The 19,871-nt window shown below is 52.9% G+C and overlaps 1 protein-coding gene and 1 pseudogene across 1 annotated transcript in view; one reads left to right on the top strand and one right to left on the bottom strand.

The window, feature by feature from the left end:
• Positions 1 to 19,865, top strand: part of KLHDC4 (kelch domain containing 4) — a 31,603-nt gene extending 11,738 nt beyond the window's left edge. Inside the window, exons 6-12 of the mRNA XM_010850845.1 lie at positions 10,783 to 10,875; positions 11,878 to 12,037; positions 16,128 to 16,203; positions 17,373 to 17,581; positions 18,039 to 18,441; positions 18,888 to 19,022; positions 19,556 to 19,865. Coding sequence (XP_010849147.1) covers positions 10,783 to 10,875; positions 11,878 to 12,037; positions 16,128 to 16,203; positions 17,373 to 17,581; positions 18,039 to 18,441; positions 18,888 to 19,022; positions 19,556 to 19,761 — 1,282 coding nt within the window. The 3' untranslated portion in view covers positions 19,762 to 19,865. The remainder of the gene's footprint in view (positions 1 to 10,782; positions 10,876 to 11,877; positions 12,038 to 16,127; positions 16,204 to 17,372; positions 17,582 to 18,038; positions 18,442 to 18,887; positions 19,023 to 19,555) is intronic.
• Positions 345 to 5,844, bottom strand: LOC104996557 (annotated as a pseudogene).
• Positions 19,866 to 19,871: the final 6 nt, after the last annotated feature.

Below are 19,871 nucleotides of genomic sequence, written 5' to 3'. Positions count from 1 at the left end.
GCCACAGGAGAGGGACTGCCTGAGCATGGTAAGTAGGAAGCCTTCTCTAGCGGGGATGACGCCACCAGGATAGTGGGGAGTCATGGCAGCTGTACAGCAGAGAGTGAGCTTGTGTCCAGAATAGAGACTTTCTGTCGAGCGGTCAACAGCAAGCTCCTGGATGTAAGACAGCAGCCTCGAGGGCTCCCAGAGCAGGTTGGGGCAGTCTGGTGGGGTGGGCGGGGCAAGCAAGGTCATGCTGGCCAGAGCGCTGGCAGCTTCCTGTTGCACGCCTGCCATCCACCCCATTCACCTTTAGGAATAGACCCTAAAGAGATACTGCTTTTCATTTCATACAGGAAAGCATATATGGAAATACAGTATATGCACGAGAAACGAAGATGCGGAGCAACACGTGCCTGAGTGTATGTGCACACACACGTGCCTGCAGAGTGGGCCAGAGCGAGCTGCAGGCCACTTGTGTGCACACATACACGCACACACAAGTGCATTTGTGTACACACGGTCCAGAAAGGTCTGGATGTTTCCAAGTTTTCTTCTGACTCCTAGATCTTCTGTTTGTACCTGTTCTAGTATCGTGCTCCATTTTAATTGCTATATGGTTTTACAGCCAGGTTTTTCTCATTTACTTAAAATTACTCTGCCATGCACTCACTGTTTTCATAAGAGCTTTAGGATCAATTTTTCAGGTTCTGTCCTTAACCATTCTAATGGGATTTCGATTGGATTGCAGTTTGTAGATTGCACCTAGGGAGAATTAACACCTTTCTAATCCTCAGGGCCCCCCCTCCCACGCCATACCCCAGGAACGTTTCACGTACCTGCTCTTAGGAGTCTTAGGTTTATTTTTTGTCATTCAGTAGCCTTTAAACTGGCCCAGAAGTAGACTTTCCAGTCAGAGGGCGTGTGTTCCTAGAGCCTTCTCCTGTGGCACTGCGGGCACAGCTCTGAGCAGCACCCAGGGGTCTTGTCTGGGGTGTTTCTACATGTTTTCAGGCTCCATCCTTGCTTCACAGCAGCAGGCACTACCGCGGGGCGGCTGCCTCGTCTGCACTAAGAGGGGGTGTCCTATAGGACTCAGGAGGTTCGATAGCACCAGTTGGTGGTGGAGTGGCTGGGAGACTTGTCAGCCTGTGAGGAGGGCTCAGAGCCGAGCGGACACCTGTGTTGGTGATTCTTGGACTGCGATGCCTGGGGAGCTCTGAAGATGCATCTTCTTGCCCTCCTCCCTCCAGACGTCATCTGATCCAGAGCCTCTTTAAAATGGGCTCAGGAATCTGCATTTGACAGCAGCCCCTCCCCACTCCTCAGTGACCCTGATGCAGACGGCCTTGGATCTCAGCTGGAGGCCTCGCCTACCAGCGGGTCTCATGCTTATCTTAGGCACTGTTCACTGATGTGAAAAACGTCTGCTGCCCTGTAAGAAGACTCACGTAAAATGCCTCTTAGATCCTTCACAATGAAAAAGAGTGTGGATATGGCTTCTGTGATTTACTACTTATTGCAAAATGGAAGCACCTCCCCACTTGTGTGGCAGGGACATGAGGGCCTAATTGACGAAGGCCCAGCATAGCTGCAGAGAAGCCGGTGGACTGATTACTCTGGGTGGGCTTTGTCTTGGAGCTGCTGCTGCTGGTCACTGGGCCTGGTTATTAACACGCCGACATAAGGGCCATGGTGGGGAGAGCGGTGACTGCTGGCAGCTTCTCTGTAATTTTTTCTTAGTGACCGAGAAGCAAAGGGAAGGAGCTTCGGCCAAAATGAAGGCTGGTTTTGCTATTTCTGGGGAATATTGCTGAGCCCGGGGGAATCCACACGGTGTGGGCTCCAGTCCCGGGAAAAGTGCAACAGGAGTTCACTGTGAACTGAGTTTCTCCAGACTCCAGGATTTGGCCCCGCTCTCTAGAAAAGTATTAGAACCCCTAGAAAAGTTTCATTTTCTAGGAAATGTTTTTTACTCTTCTGGGTGTAGTTTGAGGGAAAGAGAGAGAAAAGTTTACCCAACAGTGAAGGCAGCAGGGACGGGTTATATCGGCTCTGGGGTCTGTAGAACCTTTTTCAGCTTGTGAATTAGCGTTTATGGAGCCATGCCTGAGTACTGGCACGGGGGCTGATCCACAGTGCTCTTAATGTATGAAGCCTGGACGTTTCCGCCAGTTTTTCTTGAGCAATGACACCAGGAACTTGACAGCTAAGTGGATATTATGCCCGAGCTCCTCGTCTGTCATCTCAATGGGGCCAGGAGCCACTGCCAGACCCAGCACCATCTCCATCTGGAACTTGATCCTGGGCTTCACTTCATCCACTTTGGTCTCCGTGTCCTCATTGTGGGTCTGCAAGGAAGGGAACCTGCCAGCTTTCTTCAGGCCTGGGCCCCACATTTGTGGGGTCTACTTGATCAGACTCTGAAGCCAAAACCACATCATACTTCTTGGCCAGCTTCTTATTCCTGTTGAATTCCTTTAGTGCCTTGATGTCACCGTGGGGGATACCCACAGCCTTGGCCTTATCACAGTGTTGCTGGTCTCCCAGAGCGTGTATGGAGAATAGGGGCGGGGAGTGGGCTTAAGCCTGATGGTCCTGAGAAGTGTTTGAGGGTCATAGTTCTTTTCGTTGTTGTTTGGGCCACGCCACATGGTGTGGGATCTTAGTTCCCTGACCGGTGTTTGAACCCATGCCCTTGTGTTGGGAGTGCGTAGTCTTCATCACTGGACCAGCAGGGAAGTCCCTTCTTGGCTTTTAAGCAGGCTTTTCTCCTGGGAAGCAGGGTGATTCCCAGGCGTCTGCCTCGTCCTTCCTGTTTGCCCTACCCATGTGTCTGTAGCACGTTTACGAGTAGCCCCTTTGGAGACTTGGCTGTCTTCCTTTATGCACGCTCTCCATTCTAGCAACGTTTAATAGACGTCACGACAGTTTGAAAACAAGAGGAAAAGTCCTGGTGTTACTAATGTCGAGGAGACCAGAGGTTAAATGTCAGCACAGCCTCCCGATTTACGTTCGGCAAGCGTGACCAGCTTTACTAGATGTTTTGAGAGTCCCTTCAGTCTCTGCCTTCGGTGGTAGGTGCCTGCACAACTGACCTGATTTTAAGATTCTGTCTACGAATCCTGTTTTTACTTTCATAATATACAGCCTCTCTCCCTATGCTCAGCTGCATTTCCTCCAGAAAGTAGGGGAGAAGAGTGGGCTGTGCTCTGTGGACGTGCAAAGGCAGCAGTCGACATTTATCCACCTGTCCTGTCTCTCGTCTTTCCTTGAGGAAGAAATGGCAATCTGCTCCAGTATTCTTGCCTGAAACATTCCATGGATGGAGCTACCTGGTAGGCTATAGCCCATGGGGTCGCAAAGAGTAGGACACTGCTGAGGTATTGAGCACCTGTCTCTCACAGCACAGACTTCTCTGTGGTAGTTTATTATTATATGAACACCCCCACGAATGGTGGTTTCAGTACTGATTGTAATAGTTAAAGAAGGATACAGCTCTGATAGGCTGCCTGGATTCTAGAAACTGCTGCTAATTATTCTGTGCAATGTGATTAAATACTTAATAACTCCCCAAATCTGTTTTTTGAGTGGTGCTTGGAAAAGTGGGGCCAGATTCTGAAGGTACCTATTTGGTTATGGGGAAGATGCTGTTCCCTGTGGTTTGAGCCCGGCTTCCGGCCACATCAGAACCAGTCTTGCAGAAAGGTCCCTTCTTTTTCTGAGGATGGGCCGCTAGATCAAGTTACCCATCAGCTCAGCCTGTGTGGCCTTGAATCTCTGGGGTTACGAGAGATATTTTTCCCTCTGCTCAGTAAATGTCTCAGGAACAGCGTGGTACTATGGCATATCTTTTGTAAGGTGTAAACTTTAAAATAACTCGGGGACGCATTTGCATACTGAGTGCCTAACGCTCTGTTTGTATCCGAAGCCCATGGAGTTACTTGATGTGTGTGCATTTTCTGTAAATGTCACTGCAGCGGTGGGTTGGAAAGGGCCTGGGTGATGCTGAGTGGCAGCATGCCCTGCCAGAGCGCCGCACCACACGTAACTCGGATGTGCTGAAAGCTCTCCCTCCCACGGCAGGACACATGTATTTTTGTGCTGCTTATAGATCTGGCTGAGTAGGACATGTGAATTTTTTAAGACTCCATATTTAGGAGTGACGGCAGTTGAAAAGTGCCTGTTGAAGATTGAAATATAAACAGGTTTTTTTGGGTGAGTTTATTTTTCTGATGGGGTATATAGAGCCTTTTTATAGGAAAAAATTCCCATTTTGGTTACAAAACACAGCCATACTTGGCTACTGCCAGGAAAGTTAATTGAGTCCTCCATGCCTGGCCCACGGAAGGATGACATGCCCTTCAGATTCTTGGGTGGGAGGCCCTGACCTGGCCACCCTGGGGGTCATCTAGGGGCTTGGCTTGCTGGCACTGTTTCTGTAGGTCACTGGGCCTCTGCAGTCACAGTTACTAGAGTAGCACTGGGAACATTTGTGCTCTCCTGTGTACCTTTTCGGAAGTAGAATTGGAAGCGAATCTACTAGCTTTTGGATGAAAACCTGTTTCCCAGGTTGTGTATTTGTAAAGTGTTATAACAGAAAGTTCCTCAGAAAGGCAGTCTGCAGCGCACCCAGCAAGGTGGTGTTCTTCTCATTCACTTTCTCTGTTGTGTAGGTAGCTGTATGTTGGGGCTTGTCACCATGGCACCCAGCATGGGGGCATGGGGCGGTGGTGTGGCCGCTTCTCCTGTGGCCTGCAGCCCGCTCCGAGGACAGTGCTGCTTCCTCTCTGCAGAGAGTACAGGCGTGGACCTGTGGTGTCGCGGCCTGGCACAGCCCCTCCTTCTGAACTTGTCCTTCTGGTGTTTTTTATCATGAATTTACATGAGAAAACATGCTTACTCCGTTTGTGGGTGATAAAAAGCTAGGGGGGAAAGCAAATAAGTTGGTTGGCAAATTCAGCTTTCAGAGTCATCTTTGTGGACCAAATCAAGCAGGATGAAATTGAAGTGGGGCTGAGTTTTCTTTGTAGGTTGCATTTGGAAGAACTGCCCGTGGTAGAAGGGAAGAAGGATTTAGTAAGTTGAAATCCTGGTCGTCATCTGCATATAGTGATGCTACCCCAAGGCTGATGCTTAAAGATTGGATTAGCAGGATATAGTTGACAGGGACAGATAGTTTTTGGTTGACTTTCCATGGCTGAGTACATTGGTCAGTTTGAATGACATGTTAAAAGAAATGTTAGTAAACTGGGCATTAGGAGAGAGAGACTGGGATGCTGAGGCGTTCGAGGAAAGGTGAGAGAAAGGGATTTGTTCTAGATTGGAATAAGGAAGGACCCTGGGGGTCCTCATGGCCACGTATGATGAGTCGTTCATCTGAGATTTGCTGGTGGGGAGATGCTGGGATGGGCACCTCGAGCTTCTCATTCATTTTGAGTCTCTGTTGTATCTTTTAGGGCCTGTGGTTTGGGGGAAAGCTTTGTAGAAAAAAGTGGAAATTGTAGAGAGGAGCTGGACTGGGGGGCTCAGGTTGTAACCATCCTTTGTAGCCTGGACTTGGTGGTTGGATTGTGTAGGTGGGAGAGCCAGATGGAGACAGCACCAGCGCAGAACAGGGTGAGCAGAGGTAGCTGGCAGATGGGCCTGGCTTGACCACGTCAGCACTTTTTAAATCGGGTCACTTGTTTCTGTACTCTTGAGTTTTAAGGGTTGTTTATTTTGGATAACAGCCCTTTATCAGGTGTGTTCTTTGCAAATATTTTCTTCCAGACTGACTTCTAATTCTCTTGATACATCTTTTGCAGAGCATAAGTTTTAAATTTTAATACAGCCCAGCTTGCATGCATGCTCAGTCACTCAGTCGTGTCCGACTCTGCGACCCTGTAGACTATAGCGTACCAGGCTCCTCTGTCCATGGGGTTCTCCAGGCAGCAATACGGAGTGGGTTGCCGTTTCTTCCTCCAGGGGAGCTTCCCTACGCAGGGATTGAACCATGTCTCCTGCGTTGGCAGGTGAATTTTTCACTGCTGAGCAGCCTGGGAGGCCAGCTTGTCTGTCAGTCATTTTACATGTAGGCCTGGGATCCATTTTGAGTATTTTTTGCAAAAGGACATGTAAGGTTTGTGTCCAGGTTCATTCTTTTGCATTTGGACGTCCAGTTGACCCAGCGCCATTTGTTGAAGAGACTGTCTTTGCTCCATTGTATTGCCTTTGCTCTTTTGTCAAAGATCAGTTGGCTGTACTTTTTAAAAAATTGATTAATTAGGTTTTGGCTGTGCTGAGTCCTTTGCTGCACACAGGCTTTCTCTCATTGCATCGAGCGGGGACCATTTTTCATTGCGGTGCACAGGCGTGCAGGCTTCTCGTTGCAGTGGCTTGCCTTGCTGCGGGGCATGGGCTCTAGGGCGAGTGAGCATCAGCAGTTGCTGCGCGTGGGCTCAGTAGGTGTGCCACATGGGTTTAGTTGTTGCCCCATGGAGTGCATGGTCTTCCCTGAAACCATGGCAGGCTGACTCAGCCACTGGAGCACAAGGGAAGTCCTGGTTGACTGTACTTAGGAGATCTGTTTCTGGGCTGTCTTTTCTGTTCCACTGACCTACTTGTTTATTCTTTCACCAATACCCCACTGCTTTGGTTACCATAGCTTTGTAGTGTAGTCTGATGTCAGGAAGTCTGGTTCCTCCAGCTCCGTTTTTCTTTCTTGGGATTGTTTTGGCTATTTGAGGTCTTCTATGTTTTCATACAATTATAAAAATCTTAATTCTGTGAAAAATGCCATTGATAATTTGATGGGGATTGCACTGAATCTGTAGATTGCCTTGGGTAGTATCCTTTTTTGACAACGTTGATTCTTCCAAAGAACGTGGTATGTCTTTCCATCTGTTTATGTTAGTTTCAATTCCTCCCCTTCCCCCCCATCTTCAGTTTCTTTAATCTCCGTCTTATATTCTGAGTACAGGTCTCTTGTCTCCTTAGGTAAATTTATTCCTAGGTATTTTATTTATTTATTTTTTGATGTAATAAATGGGACTGCTTCGTTAATTTCTCTTTCTGATCTTTCATTGTAGTATATAGAAACGCAGCAGGTTTTTATGTATTAATTTTGTATCCTACAACCGTACCAAATTCACTGATGAGCTCTAGTAGTCTTCTTTCTTTTTTTTCATGGTTTTCTGTTATCATGTTTACGATTTCCTGTATATAGTTGCATGTCATTTGCAAACAATGACAGATAATTACTTCTTTTCCAATTTGGATTCCTTTTCTTTTTCTTCTCTGATTACCATGGCTAGGGCTTCCAAAATGTGTTGAATAAAAGTGGCAAGAGTGGACATCCTTGTTCTGTACCTGATTTTAGAGGAAATGATGTTAGCTTTGAGCTTGTCATATATGGCCTTTATTATGTTGAATTAGGTTCCCTCTGTGCCCACTTTCTGAAGACTTTTAGTCATAAATGGGTGTTTTGTCAAAAGCTTTTTCTGTGTCTGTTGAGACGATTATATGGTTTTTATTCATCAGTTGCTAATGTGGTGTATCACACTGGTTGATTTGCAAATGTTGAAGAATTCTTGCATTCTTGGGATAAATCCCACTTGATTATGGTGTGTGATCCTTTTAATATGTTGTTGTATTTAGTTTGCTAGTATTGTGTTGAGAATTTTTGTGTCTATGTTCATCAGTGATATTGGCCTGTAATTTTCTTTTATGGTATCTTTGTCTAATTTTGGTATTAGAGTGATGGTGGCCCCATGGAATGAGTTTGGAGTGTTTCTTCTGCGGTTTTTTGGAATAGTTTCAGAAGGGTAGGTGTTAACTCTTCTCCAAATGTTTGGTAAAATTTGTCTGTGAAGCCATCTGGTCCTAGACTATTGTTTGTTGGAAGTTTTTAAGTTGCAGTTTCAATTTCAGTACTTGTGATTGGTCTGCTCATATTTTCTACTTCTTCCTGATTCAGTCTTGAAAAGCAGAACCTTTCTAAGAATCTGTCCATTTCTTCTAGGTTGTCTTATTTTATTGGCATATAATTGCTTGTAGTGGTCTCTTGTGAGTCTTTATATTTCGTGATGTCAGTTGTAACTTCTCCTTTTTAGTTTCTAATTTTATTGATTTGACCCCTCTCCCATTTTTTTTTTTTTTGGTGAGTCTGGCTAAAGGCTTATCAATTTTGTTTATCTTTTCAAAGAATCAGCTTTTAGTTTCATTAATCTTTTCTGTTGTTTTCCTTTTTATTACATTTGTCTCTGCTCTGTTCTTTATGATTTCTTTCCCCTTTTGCTAACTTTGGGTTTTGTTTCTACTTCTTTCTCTAGTTGCTTTCAGTGTAAGGTTAGGTTTTTTTGTTCAAGACACTTCTTGTTTCCTGAGATGAGATGGTATTGCTGTGAACTCCCCTCTTAGAACTGCTTTTGCTGTGTCCATCAGTTTTGGATGCCATGTTTTTGTTGTCATTTGTTTCTAGGTTTTTTGTGTTTTTTTTACTCTTTGATTCTTCACTGATACATTGGTTGTTTAATAACATTGTTTAGCCTCCACATGTTTGTGCTATTTAAAGTTCTTATGACTGATTTTTGTCTCATAGTGTTATGGTCTGAAAAGATGCTTGATATGATTTCAGGTTTTCTTAAAATTACTGCAGCTTGCTTTGTGACCCAGCTTGTGATCTGTCCTGGAGAATGTTCTACGTGCAGTTGAGAGGAATGTATATTCTGCTGCTTTCAGGTGGGATGTTGTACAAATATCACTTAAGCCCATCTACTCTAATGTGTCATTTAACGCACTGGGGGATTTTTGCAGAAGCTAACACCTGTGGCTGGCAATTTGTTACATGAGTGAGTTTTGTAAACAATTGTTCATGTATTTGGCTGGTTTGGACCTTAGATGTGGCATGTGGACTCTCCAGCTGTGGTGCGTGGGCTCAGTAGTCACAGCACACGGGCTCCAGAGTGCGTGGGCTTCGGTAGTTGCGGTACCTGGGCTCAGTTGCTCTGCGGCACGTGGGATCTTCCCAGACCAGGGATCGAACCTGTGTCCCTGCATTGGCAGGGAGATTCCTGTCCACCATGCCACCAGGGAGTCTCCCTTGTGAGGCTTTGATAAAGCAGTCTGTCTATATGTACAAGATTGTTTCAAGTTGCTGGTGTTAATTTCAAATGCACTTCTAATATCCTACGCTTACATTCTCCTCGTGGTTGCTGAGTTTGGTGTCATATTTGTGTATGGTCTTTCCTACCTTTACCGCATGTTTGCCTTTACTGATGAGCTTTTCTGTTCATAACTTTCTTGTTTCTAGTTCACGGCCTTTTCTGCTTAGAGAAGTTCTTTTAACATTTGTCGTAAAGCTGGTTTGGTGGTGCTGAATTACCTTAGCTTTTGGATGGCATCTCTGACTCGATGGACATGAGTCTGAGTAAGCTCTGGGAGTTGGTGATGGACAGGGAGGCCTGGCGTGCTGCAGTCCGTGGGGTTGCAAAGAGTTGGACATGGCTCAGCAACTGAACTGAACTTGCTTGTCTGTAAAGCTCTTTAAAAAATGTGTGTTTACTGGGCTGCGCCTGGTCTTTGTTGCGACATACGGGCTTGGATGCCTTCTGCCCCTTTCCTCGTGCGTGCTGCCTGTTATTCCCTGGATACGGGGCGTGCGGGTGTTGTGGCCCATGCACATGCCTGGTATGACGAGGCAGTGATCAGTGCCTGCTTGTGGGTCCCCGCAGTGGTGGCGGCCGCTGGGCCCATGGGCCTGTGGAACAGTAGGGACAGTGCTCGGTGCCTGCTTCTGAGTTTCTTAGCGGTGGCAGCCTGCGAGCTCCTGAGATGGCAAGGACAGTGACTGGCGCCCAGTGCCACCCATGCGCCCTCCAGATTGGGGGCAGCACTTGTCAGGTGCTCGCGGTCTCTTGGCGGTAGTGGTGGACTGTGTCCTCCTCGTACAGCGGGGGCAGCGCCTGGGCCTGCTCGTGGGTCATGTGGCGGGGGCAGCGCCTGGGCCTGCTCGTGGGTCATGTGGCGGGGGCAGCGCTTGGGGCCTGCTCGTGGATCATGTGGTGGGGGCAGTGCTTGGGGCCTGCTCGTGGGTGTCTTAGCTGTTGTGACGCCCATGCGTGCCTTTGGAGTTCATGTAGGTGTGTCCTGTTCCCTGAGAGTATGTGTGCAAGGAAGGGAGCTCTGTGGTGGTCCTGCCCCTCCTTTGTGTGCCCCCAGCAATGGTGCCTTGCCTCTGGCGGGCCCAGGCTTCTTCCCAGTGCACCCTCAGTGGCCATAGTCCAGCCTCTTCAGGCTCTCTCGGTGCAGCTAAGCCCGATCCTCCCCCTGGATCTGACCTCTGACGCCCGGGCATCAAGCATGAGGCCCCCGCGCACACCTGTGGACAAGCGTCTGAGGCTGGGGAGCGCAGGGTGGCGGTCCCCGCTGGCCGTGCAGGTCCCTCTGTTGTGCCTTCTGCTCACTGGGTCCCGTGCTCTTCTCTGAGGCTTCAGAGCCCCTCCTACGTCCAGGCTGGTCTCCCTGCCCGTGAGGGGCCTGCCCCGGGTGCAGAGCCTCTCCCGCTCCTCAGCCCCTCTGTGCGTGTGGGTCCCTTTCACATCCGTTCAGTTTGTTTGCTTTTTCTTTCTCTTGCCTGGTTACGTGGAGGTTTTCTTGCGCTTTTGGAAGTCTGAGCTCTTCTGCCTGGCGTTTAGTAGATGTTCTGTGTGAGTCGTTCTACTCGTAGATGTGCTTTATTGTGTCTGTGGGAGCTCACGAACTCCACGTCCTCCTCCTCCACCTGCCAAGTGCCTATTTTTTGTATATTTTCAATTTTAGATCACCAGGTGGTCCTTCAGGCCGGAGTGGACATCGAATGGTGGCCTGGAAGAGACAGTTAATCCTTTTCGGTGGCTTCCATGAGAGTACAAGGTCAGTACCAACAGGAGGGTCCTCTTTTCCTGGTGTAGTAAGGAGGGGGCTCTCTGGGAAGAGCTGCTTAGAACACACTTGCAGGACACTGCCCATCCCTAAAGCAAGGGCTGACGGCATGGGCACATTGCTTGGGCAGTCGCACAGGAGGGCCCCGAGCTTGGTTTACTGCTCTGCTATCCCTGTTGTGGAATTCTTCATAATTGTTAAAATGACTGTTTATGAAGTGTTTCAAGAGTACAAAAAAACTTAAAAGTTTTGTGAAGAGTAATCTGTGTGGTCATCATCTGTATCAAACAAATTAGTTTGACCTTGAGAACTCAATTACAGTTTTATTTATCTTACATGTAGAATTTTTTTGCTAGATATCTGCCACATGAAATCTGAGAAAACAGTGGGATGTGATGAAGTCCTTTAAGAACCGAGCCCCCGGCTTCCTTAGTTCACCTACTGAAAGCCTTGCTCCCACGGAAGGGTGCATTTGGTGGTGGGAGCGGGTCAGAGAGTCCACATGCACCCCCGTCCTGTTCCCAGTGCCCTGCTATGGATGGGTCTCCCATCGCCACAGTGGCCTGCCTGTGGGCGCAGGGCCCCAGACAGGGTGCCTGAGTGCAGGAGGAGTGGCAGGAATCATGTCCGACGGTGGAGCCGCTTGCTCCTTCCGCATGTCCGTGTGTCCTTCCTGCGGAAGCAGGCCCACCTCTCATCATGTGACTCTGACCCAAGCCCCTTGCCCACGGCTGCCTGTGACCTGCCTTCAGGGCACCATTCCCCCGTGTGTGACTTGGGCAGACCCACCTGCCCCGTTCGTCTTCCTTCTCAAGGCCCCATCTGTGTTTTGAGTGCTTTGCCCCTGAAGTCCCAGGAGCGTGGCGTGAGCAGGGCCACTGTGCCTTTTGGAATGCCTCAGAAGGCACAGTGTGTAGGAAAGGCACCTTTATTTTAAGTGAAGTTCACGTTTTCATGTTGCCACCTCTTTGTTTTGTCCCTGTGTTACAACAGAGATTACATCTATTACAATGATGTGTATGCCTTCAACCTGGACACTTTTACATGGAGCAAGCTGTCCCCATCCGGGACTGGGCCCACACCCCGGTCGGGCTGCCAGATGACTGTCACCCCTCAGGGCAACATCATCATCTATGGTGGCTACTCAAAACAGGTAAGACGTGCAGGACGCAGGGGGGCTTCTGTCTGCTGTGCTTTCAGTCTTGCCAACGATGAGAACCTCAAATAAGTTTGCACGTTAGTTTAACGTGAGTCTTTTCTGTTGTTTAGATGAGACATGGACAGAGGTGTGTGGTCTCCTCCTCTGTGAACACACTGAGGTCCTGTACAGCCTTGCTGCGTTCTCATCCGTGTGCCACGAGGTGCACCCCCCCTCCTTCCTCTCTGCCCCACTCCCACTAAGCCAGTGGTCAGCCCTTGCTCTGGAAAGGAAAACAGTCAGTTTTCTGTAGTTGTGATCTGCCCGGGCCTCATCTAGACGTGAGAGACGTGGGCTGTGGCCAGGGCTGCCTCTTAATCACAGCACATGCTCCACAGAGCCAAACAGGATGATGAACAGCAAGCCGCCTTAGGCTGACCCCACTTTAATCAAGACAGGGTCTCATTCCCCACTGCTGCTTCTACAGCTGCACAGACAGCCAGGGGGCAGTCCTAGCACCACGATTCAGAGCCCACTGATGCCAGGCCTTGGCATTGGATGGAATGAGAAGCTGGTCTGTTTGCCTTCTTGGGGGTTTACCAGAATTGATGAAAGACGCGGGTGTGATGGTGTGGTTCGTCTGGGTGGGGACACCCGTCACAGGAGCAGCGCATGGCTCCTCCTGCCCTTACCACCCAGCCTGGGGTGTCTGGTTGAGCTAGGCGGCAGCCTGTGTCAGCAAGCCCTTAGCTCATGGGAATAGACCTCTTGGTGGCTTCTGTGTTCCACAAACAGTCCATCTGGGAACCTCAGCCATCATCAACCCCAGTTCTGAAAAATCCCTGCCATTGTCGGTCCAGCAGAACCAGTGTGAAGTGGTGATAAAGACTGACCTCTGTTGCCAAGGTGCTGAGGGCGGCCTCTGGCCGGCAGTTGTGCTGGCAGGTGGAGAAGGAAGGCCCCGTGTGCCTCACTCTTCGGACATGGAGCCAAGAAGCAGTCCTGGCAGGTTTATGGCAGTGCGTCCTGGCCTGTCTAGAAGGCGCCCCCAGCACACACAGTAGGGTTGTTTGTCCACCTGCTGCGAGGCGGCCCAGCGTGCCCTTGACCTGCCCTGCTGTCCCCTGTGCTGACCAGGCCTTCTGCTCTGCTGTCAGGCTGCTGCTGTGTCTCAGTGCTCAGGCCGGGAGTGACGTGGGGGCCCTTGGCCCCTCCCTGGCAGCTCTGTGTCCCTCAGCTTGGTGCCCCCATGCCCCCGCTCCAGTCCTCCCCCAGTGCTGTTGGGAGTCCTTTCTCAGAGTGGCCGGGAGTCTGGTCCGCTGCAGTGCCACCTTGGAGTGCCAGAGCGCGCCCCCTGCTGGGACCAGGCACACCGAAGTTGGGAGCCGCCAGGGCTGTCTCCTGCTGACAGTTGAAGGGCCTGGCTCTGAGTGTGAGGCTGGGGCAGCAGGAGACTCAGGACATGGTCCAGGCAGGAGGACGTGGGGGCACATGCACAGGCTGTCATGGGCTCTGGGGTCACTGACGGTTGTGCTGTGACACCTTAGCGCTGTCACACTTGGCACACGTCTCTCAGATGTCCGTGTGAGCAGAGGAAGGAATTGTGTGTGAAGTGCACGCCCGAGTCACCACTCTGTGGAGTCAACATCCGCTCACCCTTGAGAACAGCCAAGACCCCAGGTGGATGCGCCACAGCCCCCGGGCGTCATGCCCACCCCGTGTCTTCCAGTGGGAGGGCTGAGTGTTGTGCCAGCATGCTGGGCGTCACTGGAAAGGACAGCACAGGCCACCACGAGAGAGACCAGCGCACGGTGGGCTCCAGTCACCCCCGTGAGGATCGGGGGGTGGAATGGGGGCGTTGCACACCAGGAGGAGCCCTGACGGCTGCAGCATCCTTGCACCCCGGCCGCTATGTGGAAGCCATTGACCCGGTGGGCAGAGCGCCTGCTTGGGAGGGGCTCTGGCTCACAGGCCACAGGGGCCGTATTTACACGTGACGGTGAGGAAGACCCGCTCCGCTCATTGGTCTAGGAAGGATGGTTGCTGTCGGTGGAGCAATACCATGGATACCACAGGTGTAGGGGGCCGAGGGGGAGGGCTGCGCCGGCTGTAACTGGTTTCTAGTGACCTGCCTGCGGCGCCGACTTCCCCTGTGTGCCCCTGTGGGTGAGGCCTCGGTGTGGGCTTAGCTCCCGTGAGTGGGGGGCATTGGCCTGGAGGGTGGGCCTGGGGGTGGCAGCCACTTCCTGGTCAGCCTGCAGGACGGGAGGACTGTCTGTCTCGGGGACTGTGGCACGCAGAGGCTGGCCGCCTGACTGTGAGTTTCCCCACGGATGAAAGAGGAGGCAGGGGCCTGGCCTCGTCCTTGGTTCTAGGACGCTCAGGCCACAGTCCAGTCACAGAATGGGGATTGTTTCGTTTTCTAAAAGGAAAATAGCTTTTCCCTTTACATTAAACACAATGCATACTCATTAGTAAACAAGACAAGATGAATTATGTGCACTTCAGCTGAGAGAACAAAACCATACTGCCCAGTGATAAGGCCTCGCACCCAGACCTGGGATTCAAGGACTGTCCAGTGAAGTCCCAGGGCTCTGCGAGGAAGCGGCCAATTCCAGAACTGGGGCAGGGAGTGTGTGAACGGTGCCGGAGCCCAGGAAACTCAAGAAATCTGCGCCAGTGGGGCACATCATGGGCCTGGGACCCGCCCTAGAGGGTCCCCAGGGGCAGAGCTGGAGGCGTGTGAGCAGCCGAGTGAATCAGGTGGTGTCGGACTGTAGTCCAGAGGAGACCCGATGGTGCACGGGTGCAAGGCAGATGACAAGCCAGTGACTGAATAAATTCATACATGAGGAGGAGAGGCAGACGCCCTGTGCACTGTTCCACCCCAAGGCAGACCCTCCACCTTCCAGGAGGTGGAGCACGACCCCCAGCCCCCGTTAGAGGGGCTGCACAGAGGGACGCTCCTCCCACGAGGACAGGCTGGAAAATTGGGGTGGGGGCGGTGACTGGACCACGGAGAAACCTGGTGAGCACCTCAGCCAGGTGGCCCAGGTGCACGTCTGCGATGGTGGCCACGGTGACAGCACGCACCCCTGGTGGGGTGGGATGGAGGGGCACTTGACCTCTGAGAGCCCACCCGGAACCCACAGCCTGTCCAGTCATGAGAACAGTGTCGGACGGGTCCCAGTGGAGGGCGCTCTACAGGACACACAACCAGCACTCCTCAACCTCAGGGTCACCAGAAACAGGCCAGTCTGAGCAGTCTTCATGGCCCAGGAGGCCTTAGGATCCACGACAGCCTGGTGGGCTCTGGGACAGGAGAAGGACGTTGGGGAGAACAGGAGTGTGAGTGAGCCATGGGCTCAAGTGTGGCTCATTGATGGTGCCACATGCACCCATGCAGTCAGGGGATCACAGGAAGGGGAACAGTGCAGGGCATATGGGAACTCTCCGTACCAGCTGCTCAGGTTTTCTGTACACGTAGAAATACTCTGAAGTTAAGAGTTTATTAAAAATCGGGAGTTTGAAGGACAAAGACCTGGAAGTAAAAGCTGTTGCCCCAGCAACTGGAGCCCCCAGCAGAGCCAACCTGCCAGGTCGCCGTCCAGACGCCTGTGCCCTGACGGGAGGTGCAGTGTGCACACTGGGTGTGCTCTAGAGAGCCACATGTCTGCCCGGGCCGTGGGCCTGGTGTGAGGCAGGGGGTGCTGCTGAGAGCTCGGCGCAGCCTCCGAGCGGCTGTGCCGGCGTCTGCAGTTTCATCCGGTCCTTGGACCACAGCTCGAGTCCTGATATTCTGAGGTGATGGGGGTGGAGGGCACATGGGGTGAAGGCAGAGGGTGGCTGTGTGATGACAGGAGAGGTCCCCGCGCTAGCCCGTCCACCCCGAGCAGCGCTCGCCTCTCAGCCGCAGGTGTAGCCCTGAGCAGAGGGCTCTGTCTGTGCAGATGGGCTTGGAGGGAACCTGTTGTGTTTCAGATTTTGAAGCTGATCTGAGTGAAGCCTCCCGAGTCGCCTCCACGGGAACTGGGACCACGAGCTTGAGGGGCTGTGCATGGTGTGGTGTGGCACTTGTTCTCACGGCTCCCTGTTCCTTTTGCAGAGAGTCAGGAAAGATGTGGACAGAGGCACCCAGCACTCCGACATGTTCCTGCTGAAGGCTGAGGATGGGAGCGAAGGTGTGTGCGCTGTGCCAGGGACAAGCCACGTGGGCGGCTGTGTGTCGGCGGGAAGGTGGGCAGAGGGTTTGGGGCTGGTGGGGAGCCCCTGCACGTGCCCCCTCACCCACGGGCAGGCCTGCGGACACCTCTCAAACAGTTCCCACATCCCCTCCGGGGCACCGAGGATGCAGAGTTAAAAACCCTGGCGGTGTCGGTCCATTCCCGGTGCCTGTGTCATCTCTCACTCCTCCTGCTCAGTGGTGGGAAGTAGACTCCTGGAAGGCCTGTGGTGGGGTGAAGTCACCACTGTTCTTTCTTGTTAATTCAAGTATAGTTAATGTTCAGTGTTGTGTAGTTTCAAGTACTCAGCAGAGTGATTCAGTTATAGCTGAGTATCTCTGTTGCTTTTCAGATGGTTTTTCCTTATAGTTTGTAAAATACTGAATGAGGTCTTGTGCTCACAGTAGGTCTCTGTTGATTTTACACACAGTGACGTGTCTGTTAATCCCGTACTCCAAATCTGTCCCTCAACACTTTCCCCTTTGGTAATCCTGAATTTGTTTTCTGTCTGTGAGTCTGTTCTGTTTTGTGGGTAAGTTTACTTGTATTGTTCTTTTTAGATTCTACACGTAAATGATATCATATGATATTGTGTCAGTATGATCATCTCTAGGTCCATCCGCGTTGCTGTAAATGGCGTTGTTTCATTCCTTTTAATGACTGAGTCATATTCCACTGTGTATATGTATCGCATCTTGCTTCATCCATTTCTTCTGTCGGTAGTCACTTAGGTGTCTTCCCATTGTTCATTTTTTAAAGCTCAAAAACTAGTGATTTGGTGAGAGAAACCACTGCCTCCTCCCCACCCTACAGCCATCTCCTCTACTACATACGAGTTTAGGGTTTTTTTATTGCTATAACAGTGCTTTATACTGGCTTTTCTCAAAAAAGGACTGCAGTGCTGGCCTGCCCCAGGGCGTGGTATGAGGGGTCCCAGAGCCAGTAGGCCGGCCTCCTCTTCACCCCTGTCTTCACAGCACCTGCTCAGTACGCCAGGCGAATGTCGGGAGGCTGTGTGGACGGGTGACCTCTGCGTAGACCGGCCCTGGGGAGGCTGGCCCGGGAGGCACAGGCCACGGCTGTGCCCTCCTGCAGGTCCATGGGTCCCTACCTCCTCTCCTTGGCAGGCAAGTGGTCGTGGACACGGATTAACCCTTCTGGAGCCAAGCCCACGCCGAGGTCCGGATTCTCAGTAGCTGTGGCCCCAAACCACCAGACGCTGCTCTTCGGAGGGGTGTGTGACGAGGAGGAGGAGGAGAGCCTGGAGGGGGACTTCCTCAACGACCTGCACTTCTACGACCCCGTCAGGAACCGCTGGTTCGCAGGGCAGCTGAAGGTAGCGTGGGCCCCCGGCCTGCGACACCTCCCTCACCTCAGGGCCTCCCCTGTCCCTGGGTCTGTGGAGCTCTGTGGCACCATCGTCACCGTCTTCACCATCACTGAAGGCGGGGAGCAGGTCGCCCCTGCCCTTGATGCCAGCACAGGCTGGGAGCGTGGCTCAGGGGCTGCTGTTCCGGGGCTCAGCTCCCTGGGGCTGCCTCAGGTCGGGGGCCTCAGAAACAGAGCCCTAGGGCCAAAAAGGAGGGCGGTCCACCCTGTGGGGAAGACTGGCTCCAGGCGAAGTACCCTGGTGCCTCTGATGGGGGTCGGATGGCGTGAGTGCTGTGCTGTGGCTCGGCCCTCCGAGAGGTCACCCTGGCAGGGTGTGGCCCAGGATGAGGGGCGGGCGTGGGGGCGGGGGTCCTCTGACACCTGGGCACTCGCGCATCGTGCTGCCCGCTCTCCTTCCGCAGGGGCCCAAGGCGGAGAAGAGGAGGCGCAGGCGGGGCAGAAAGGCGGAGCCCGGGGGCGCCGACAAGCAGGCGGCGAAGGGGCCCAGTGCCCAGGAGCCCCTGGAGGTGGTCAGGGAGGTGGTCTCAGAGGACGGGACCGTGGTCACCATCAAACAGGTGCTTGCTGCCCCCGGAGCGGCGGGACAGCTGGAGTCGGATGACGACGACGGCCCCGAGGAAGCAGGTGTCGCCCCGGTGGAGCCCAGCCCCCGCTCCAATGCCATGCTGGCCGTGAAGCACGGGCGCCTCTACCTCTACGGTGGCATGTTTGAGGCTGGCGACCGCCAGGTGACCCTCAGCGACCTCTACTGCCTGGACCTCCATAAGATGGAAGAGTGGATGGTCTTGGTAGAGACAGACCCAGGTGAGGGGGAGCGCCGTCCACCCCGCGCCCACAGAGAGTGCCTGCAGGCCCGGGGAGGGCGTGGGCTCACCCCAACACCACTTGTGAGCCCCGGACCCACCCCAGGCAGTGTGGCCTGGACACCTGTTCTCCCCAAGGGGCCCTGTGTGCCCGGAGTGGACCCTCCTCCCCACTGTCATACCACAGGCAGGCCACTGCTCGGTCCTGAGCTGAGGCTGAAGTACCTTCAGATCTTCAGTCTGGGGAGAGGCTTGGAGTGGCTGAGAGACCCTCCTGTCTCGGAGCACAGCCTCCCTGCCCAGCCCTGCTGTGAGAGCCAGGGGTGAGGTGTTGGCCTTGAGCCCCAGACGTGCTGGGTGGGCCCTGCGCTCACGTCCCAGTGTTTAGGCAGAGGGTGGCGTCCTCAGGGCAGCCGCACTGACACTGGTTCTCCCCTTTGCCTAAAGAATCTCAGGAGTGGCTGGAGGAGACCGACACGGACGAGGACAGTGAGGAGGCTGAGGGTGCCGAAGGTGGCGGGGAGGAGGACGAGGACGAGGACGAGGAGGAGGAGGAGGAGGAGAGCGGCGAGGAGGGCGGGGGTGAGTGCTGGGGCACTGGGAGGAGGGGGAGGGGAGGAGCGTGGGGCCAGGGGAGGGGTCCACTCCCCCGAGCTCACAGCTCCCCTCCTTTTTTTTGGTAACAAGATTTTAAAGTTTACTAGGTTTTTGTTAAAGCTTACTTTGCTGTGTAGCTTAGATGGTAAAGAATCTGCCTGCAATGCAGGAGACCCGGGTCCGATCGCTGGGTCGGGAAGATTCCCTGGAGAAGTAAAGAGACTCCCATGGACAGAGAAGCCTGGTGGGCTACAGACCACGGGGTCGCACAGAGTTGGACACGACCGAGCAACTAACGCTTTCCTTCACTTCTTTCACTTTGCTGTGTAGACGTGCCCCCGAGGCAGGCAGCCGGTGTGCGTGTCTCACTGTGCGGAGGGCGTGTGAGCACTTGCTGTGAGCGGGGCCTGTGCTCTTTCCTCGTGCAGTCCTCCATGGAAGTGGGGTGCTCACACGCTCGCTCCGCAGGACGTGGGCCCCTTCCTCACTGAACATATTTCTCTGTCCTTCCCCACCAGAGGAGCACCCCTCGGTGGCACCTGGTGAGCTGTTCGCAGACTACCTGCCCAGGACGGAGCAGCACTGGCTGAGGTGTGCGCGGGACAGCGTCGGGCCCGGCGCCCCGGAGAGGAGGGTGCTGAGGGCCGCGCAGGCCCTGGCCCAGGCCTTCTACGACGGCTCGGCGGAAGGTGGACCGAGGGAGGCGCGGTTCCCTGTGGCTTAAAATAAACTGGCCTGGCCCGAGGCGCTGCCCCTCTTCTGTGCTGCACATCTGGCTGGGCCTCTCGCAGGTCGGGGCCGGACTGAGGGCGAGGGTGAGCTGCGTCCACAGTG

This window comes from Bison bison, unplaced genomic scaffold (genome assembly GCF_000754665.1).
Source record: "Bison bison bison isolate TAMUID 2011002044 unplaced genomic scaffold, Bison_UMD1.0 scf7180017864295, whole genome shotgun sequence".
Taxonomy (NCBI): domain Eukaryota; kingdom Metazoa; phylum Chordata; class Mammalia; order Artiodactyla; family Bovidae; genus Bison; species Bison bison.
Note: the sequence above shows the minus strand (reverse complement) of the source record. Positions and strands in the feature narration are given on the sequence as shown.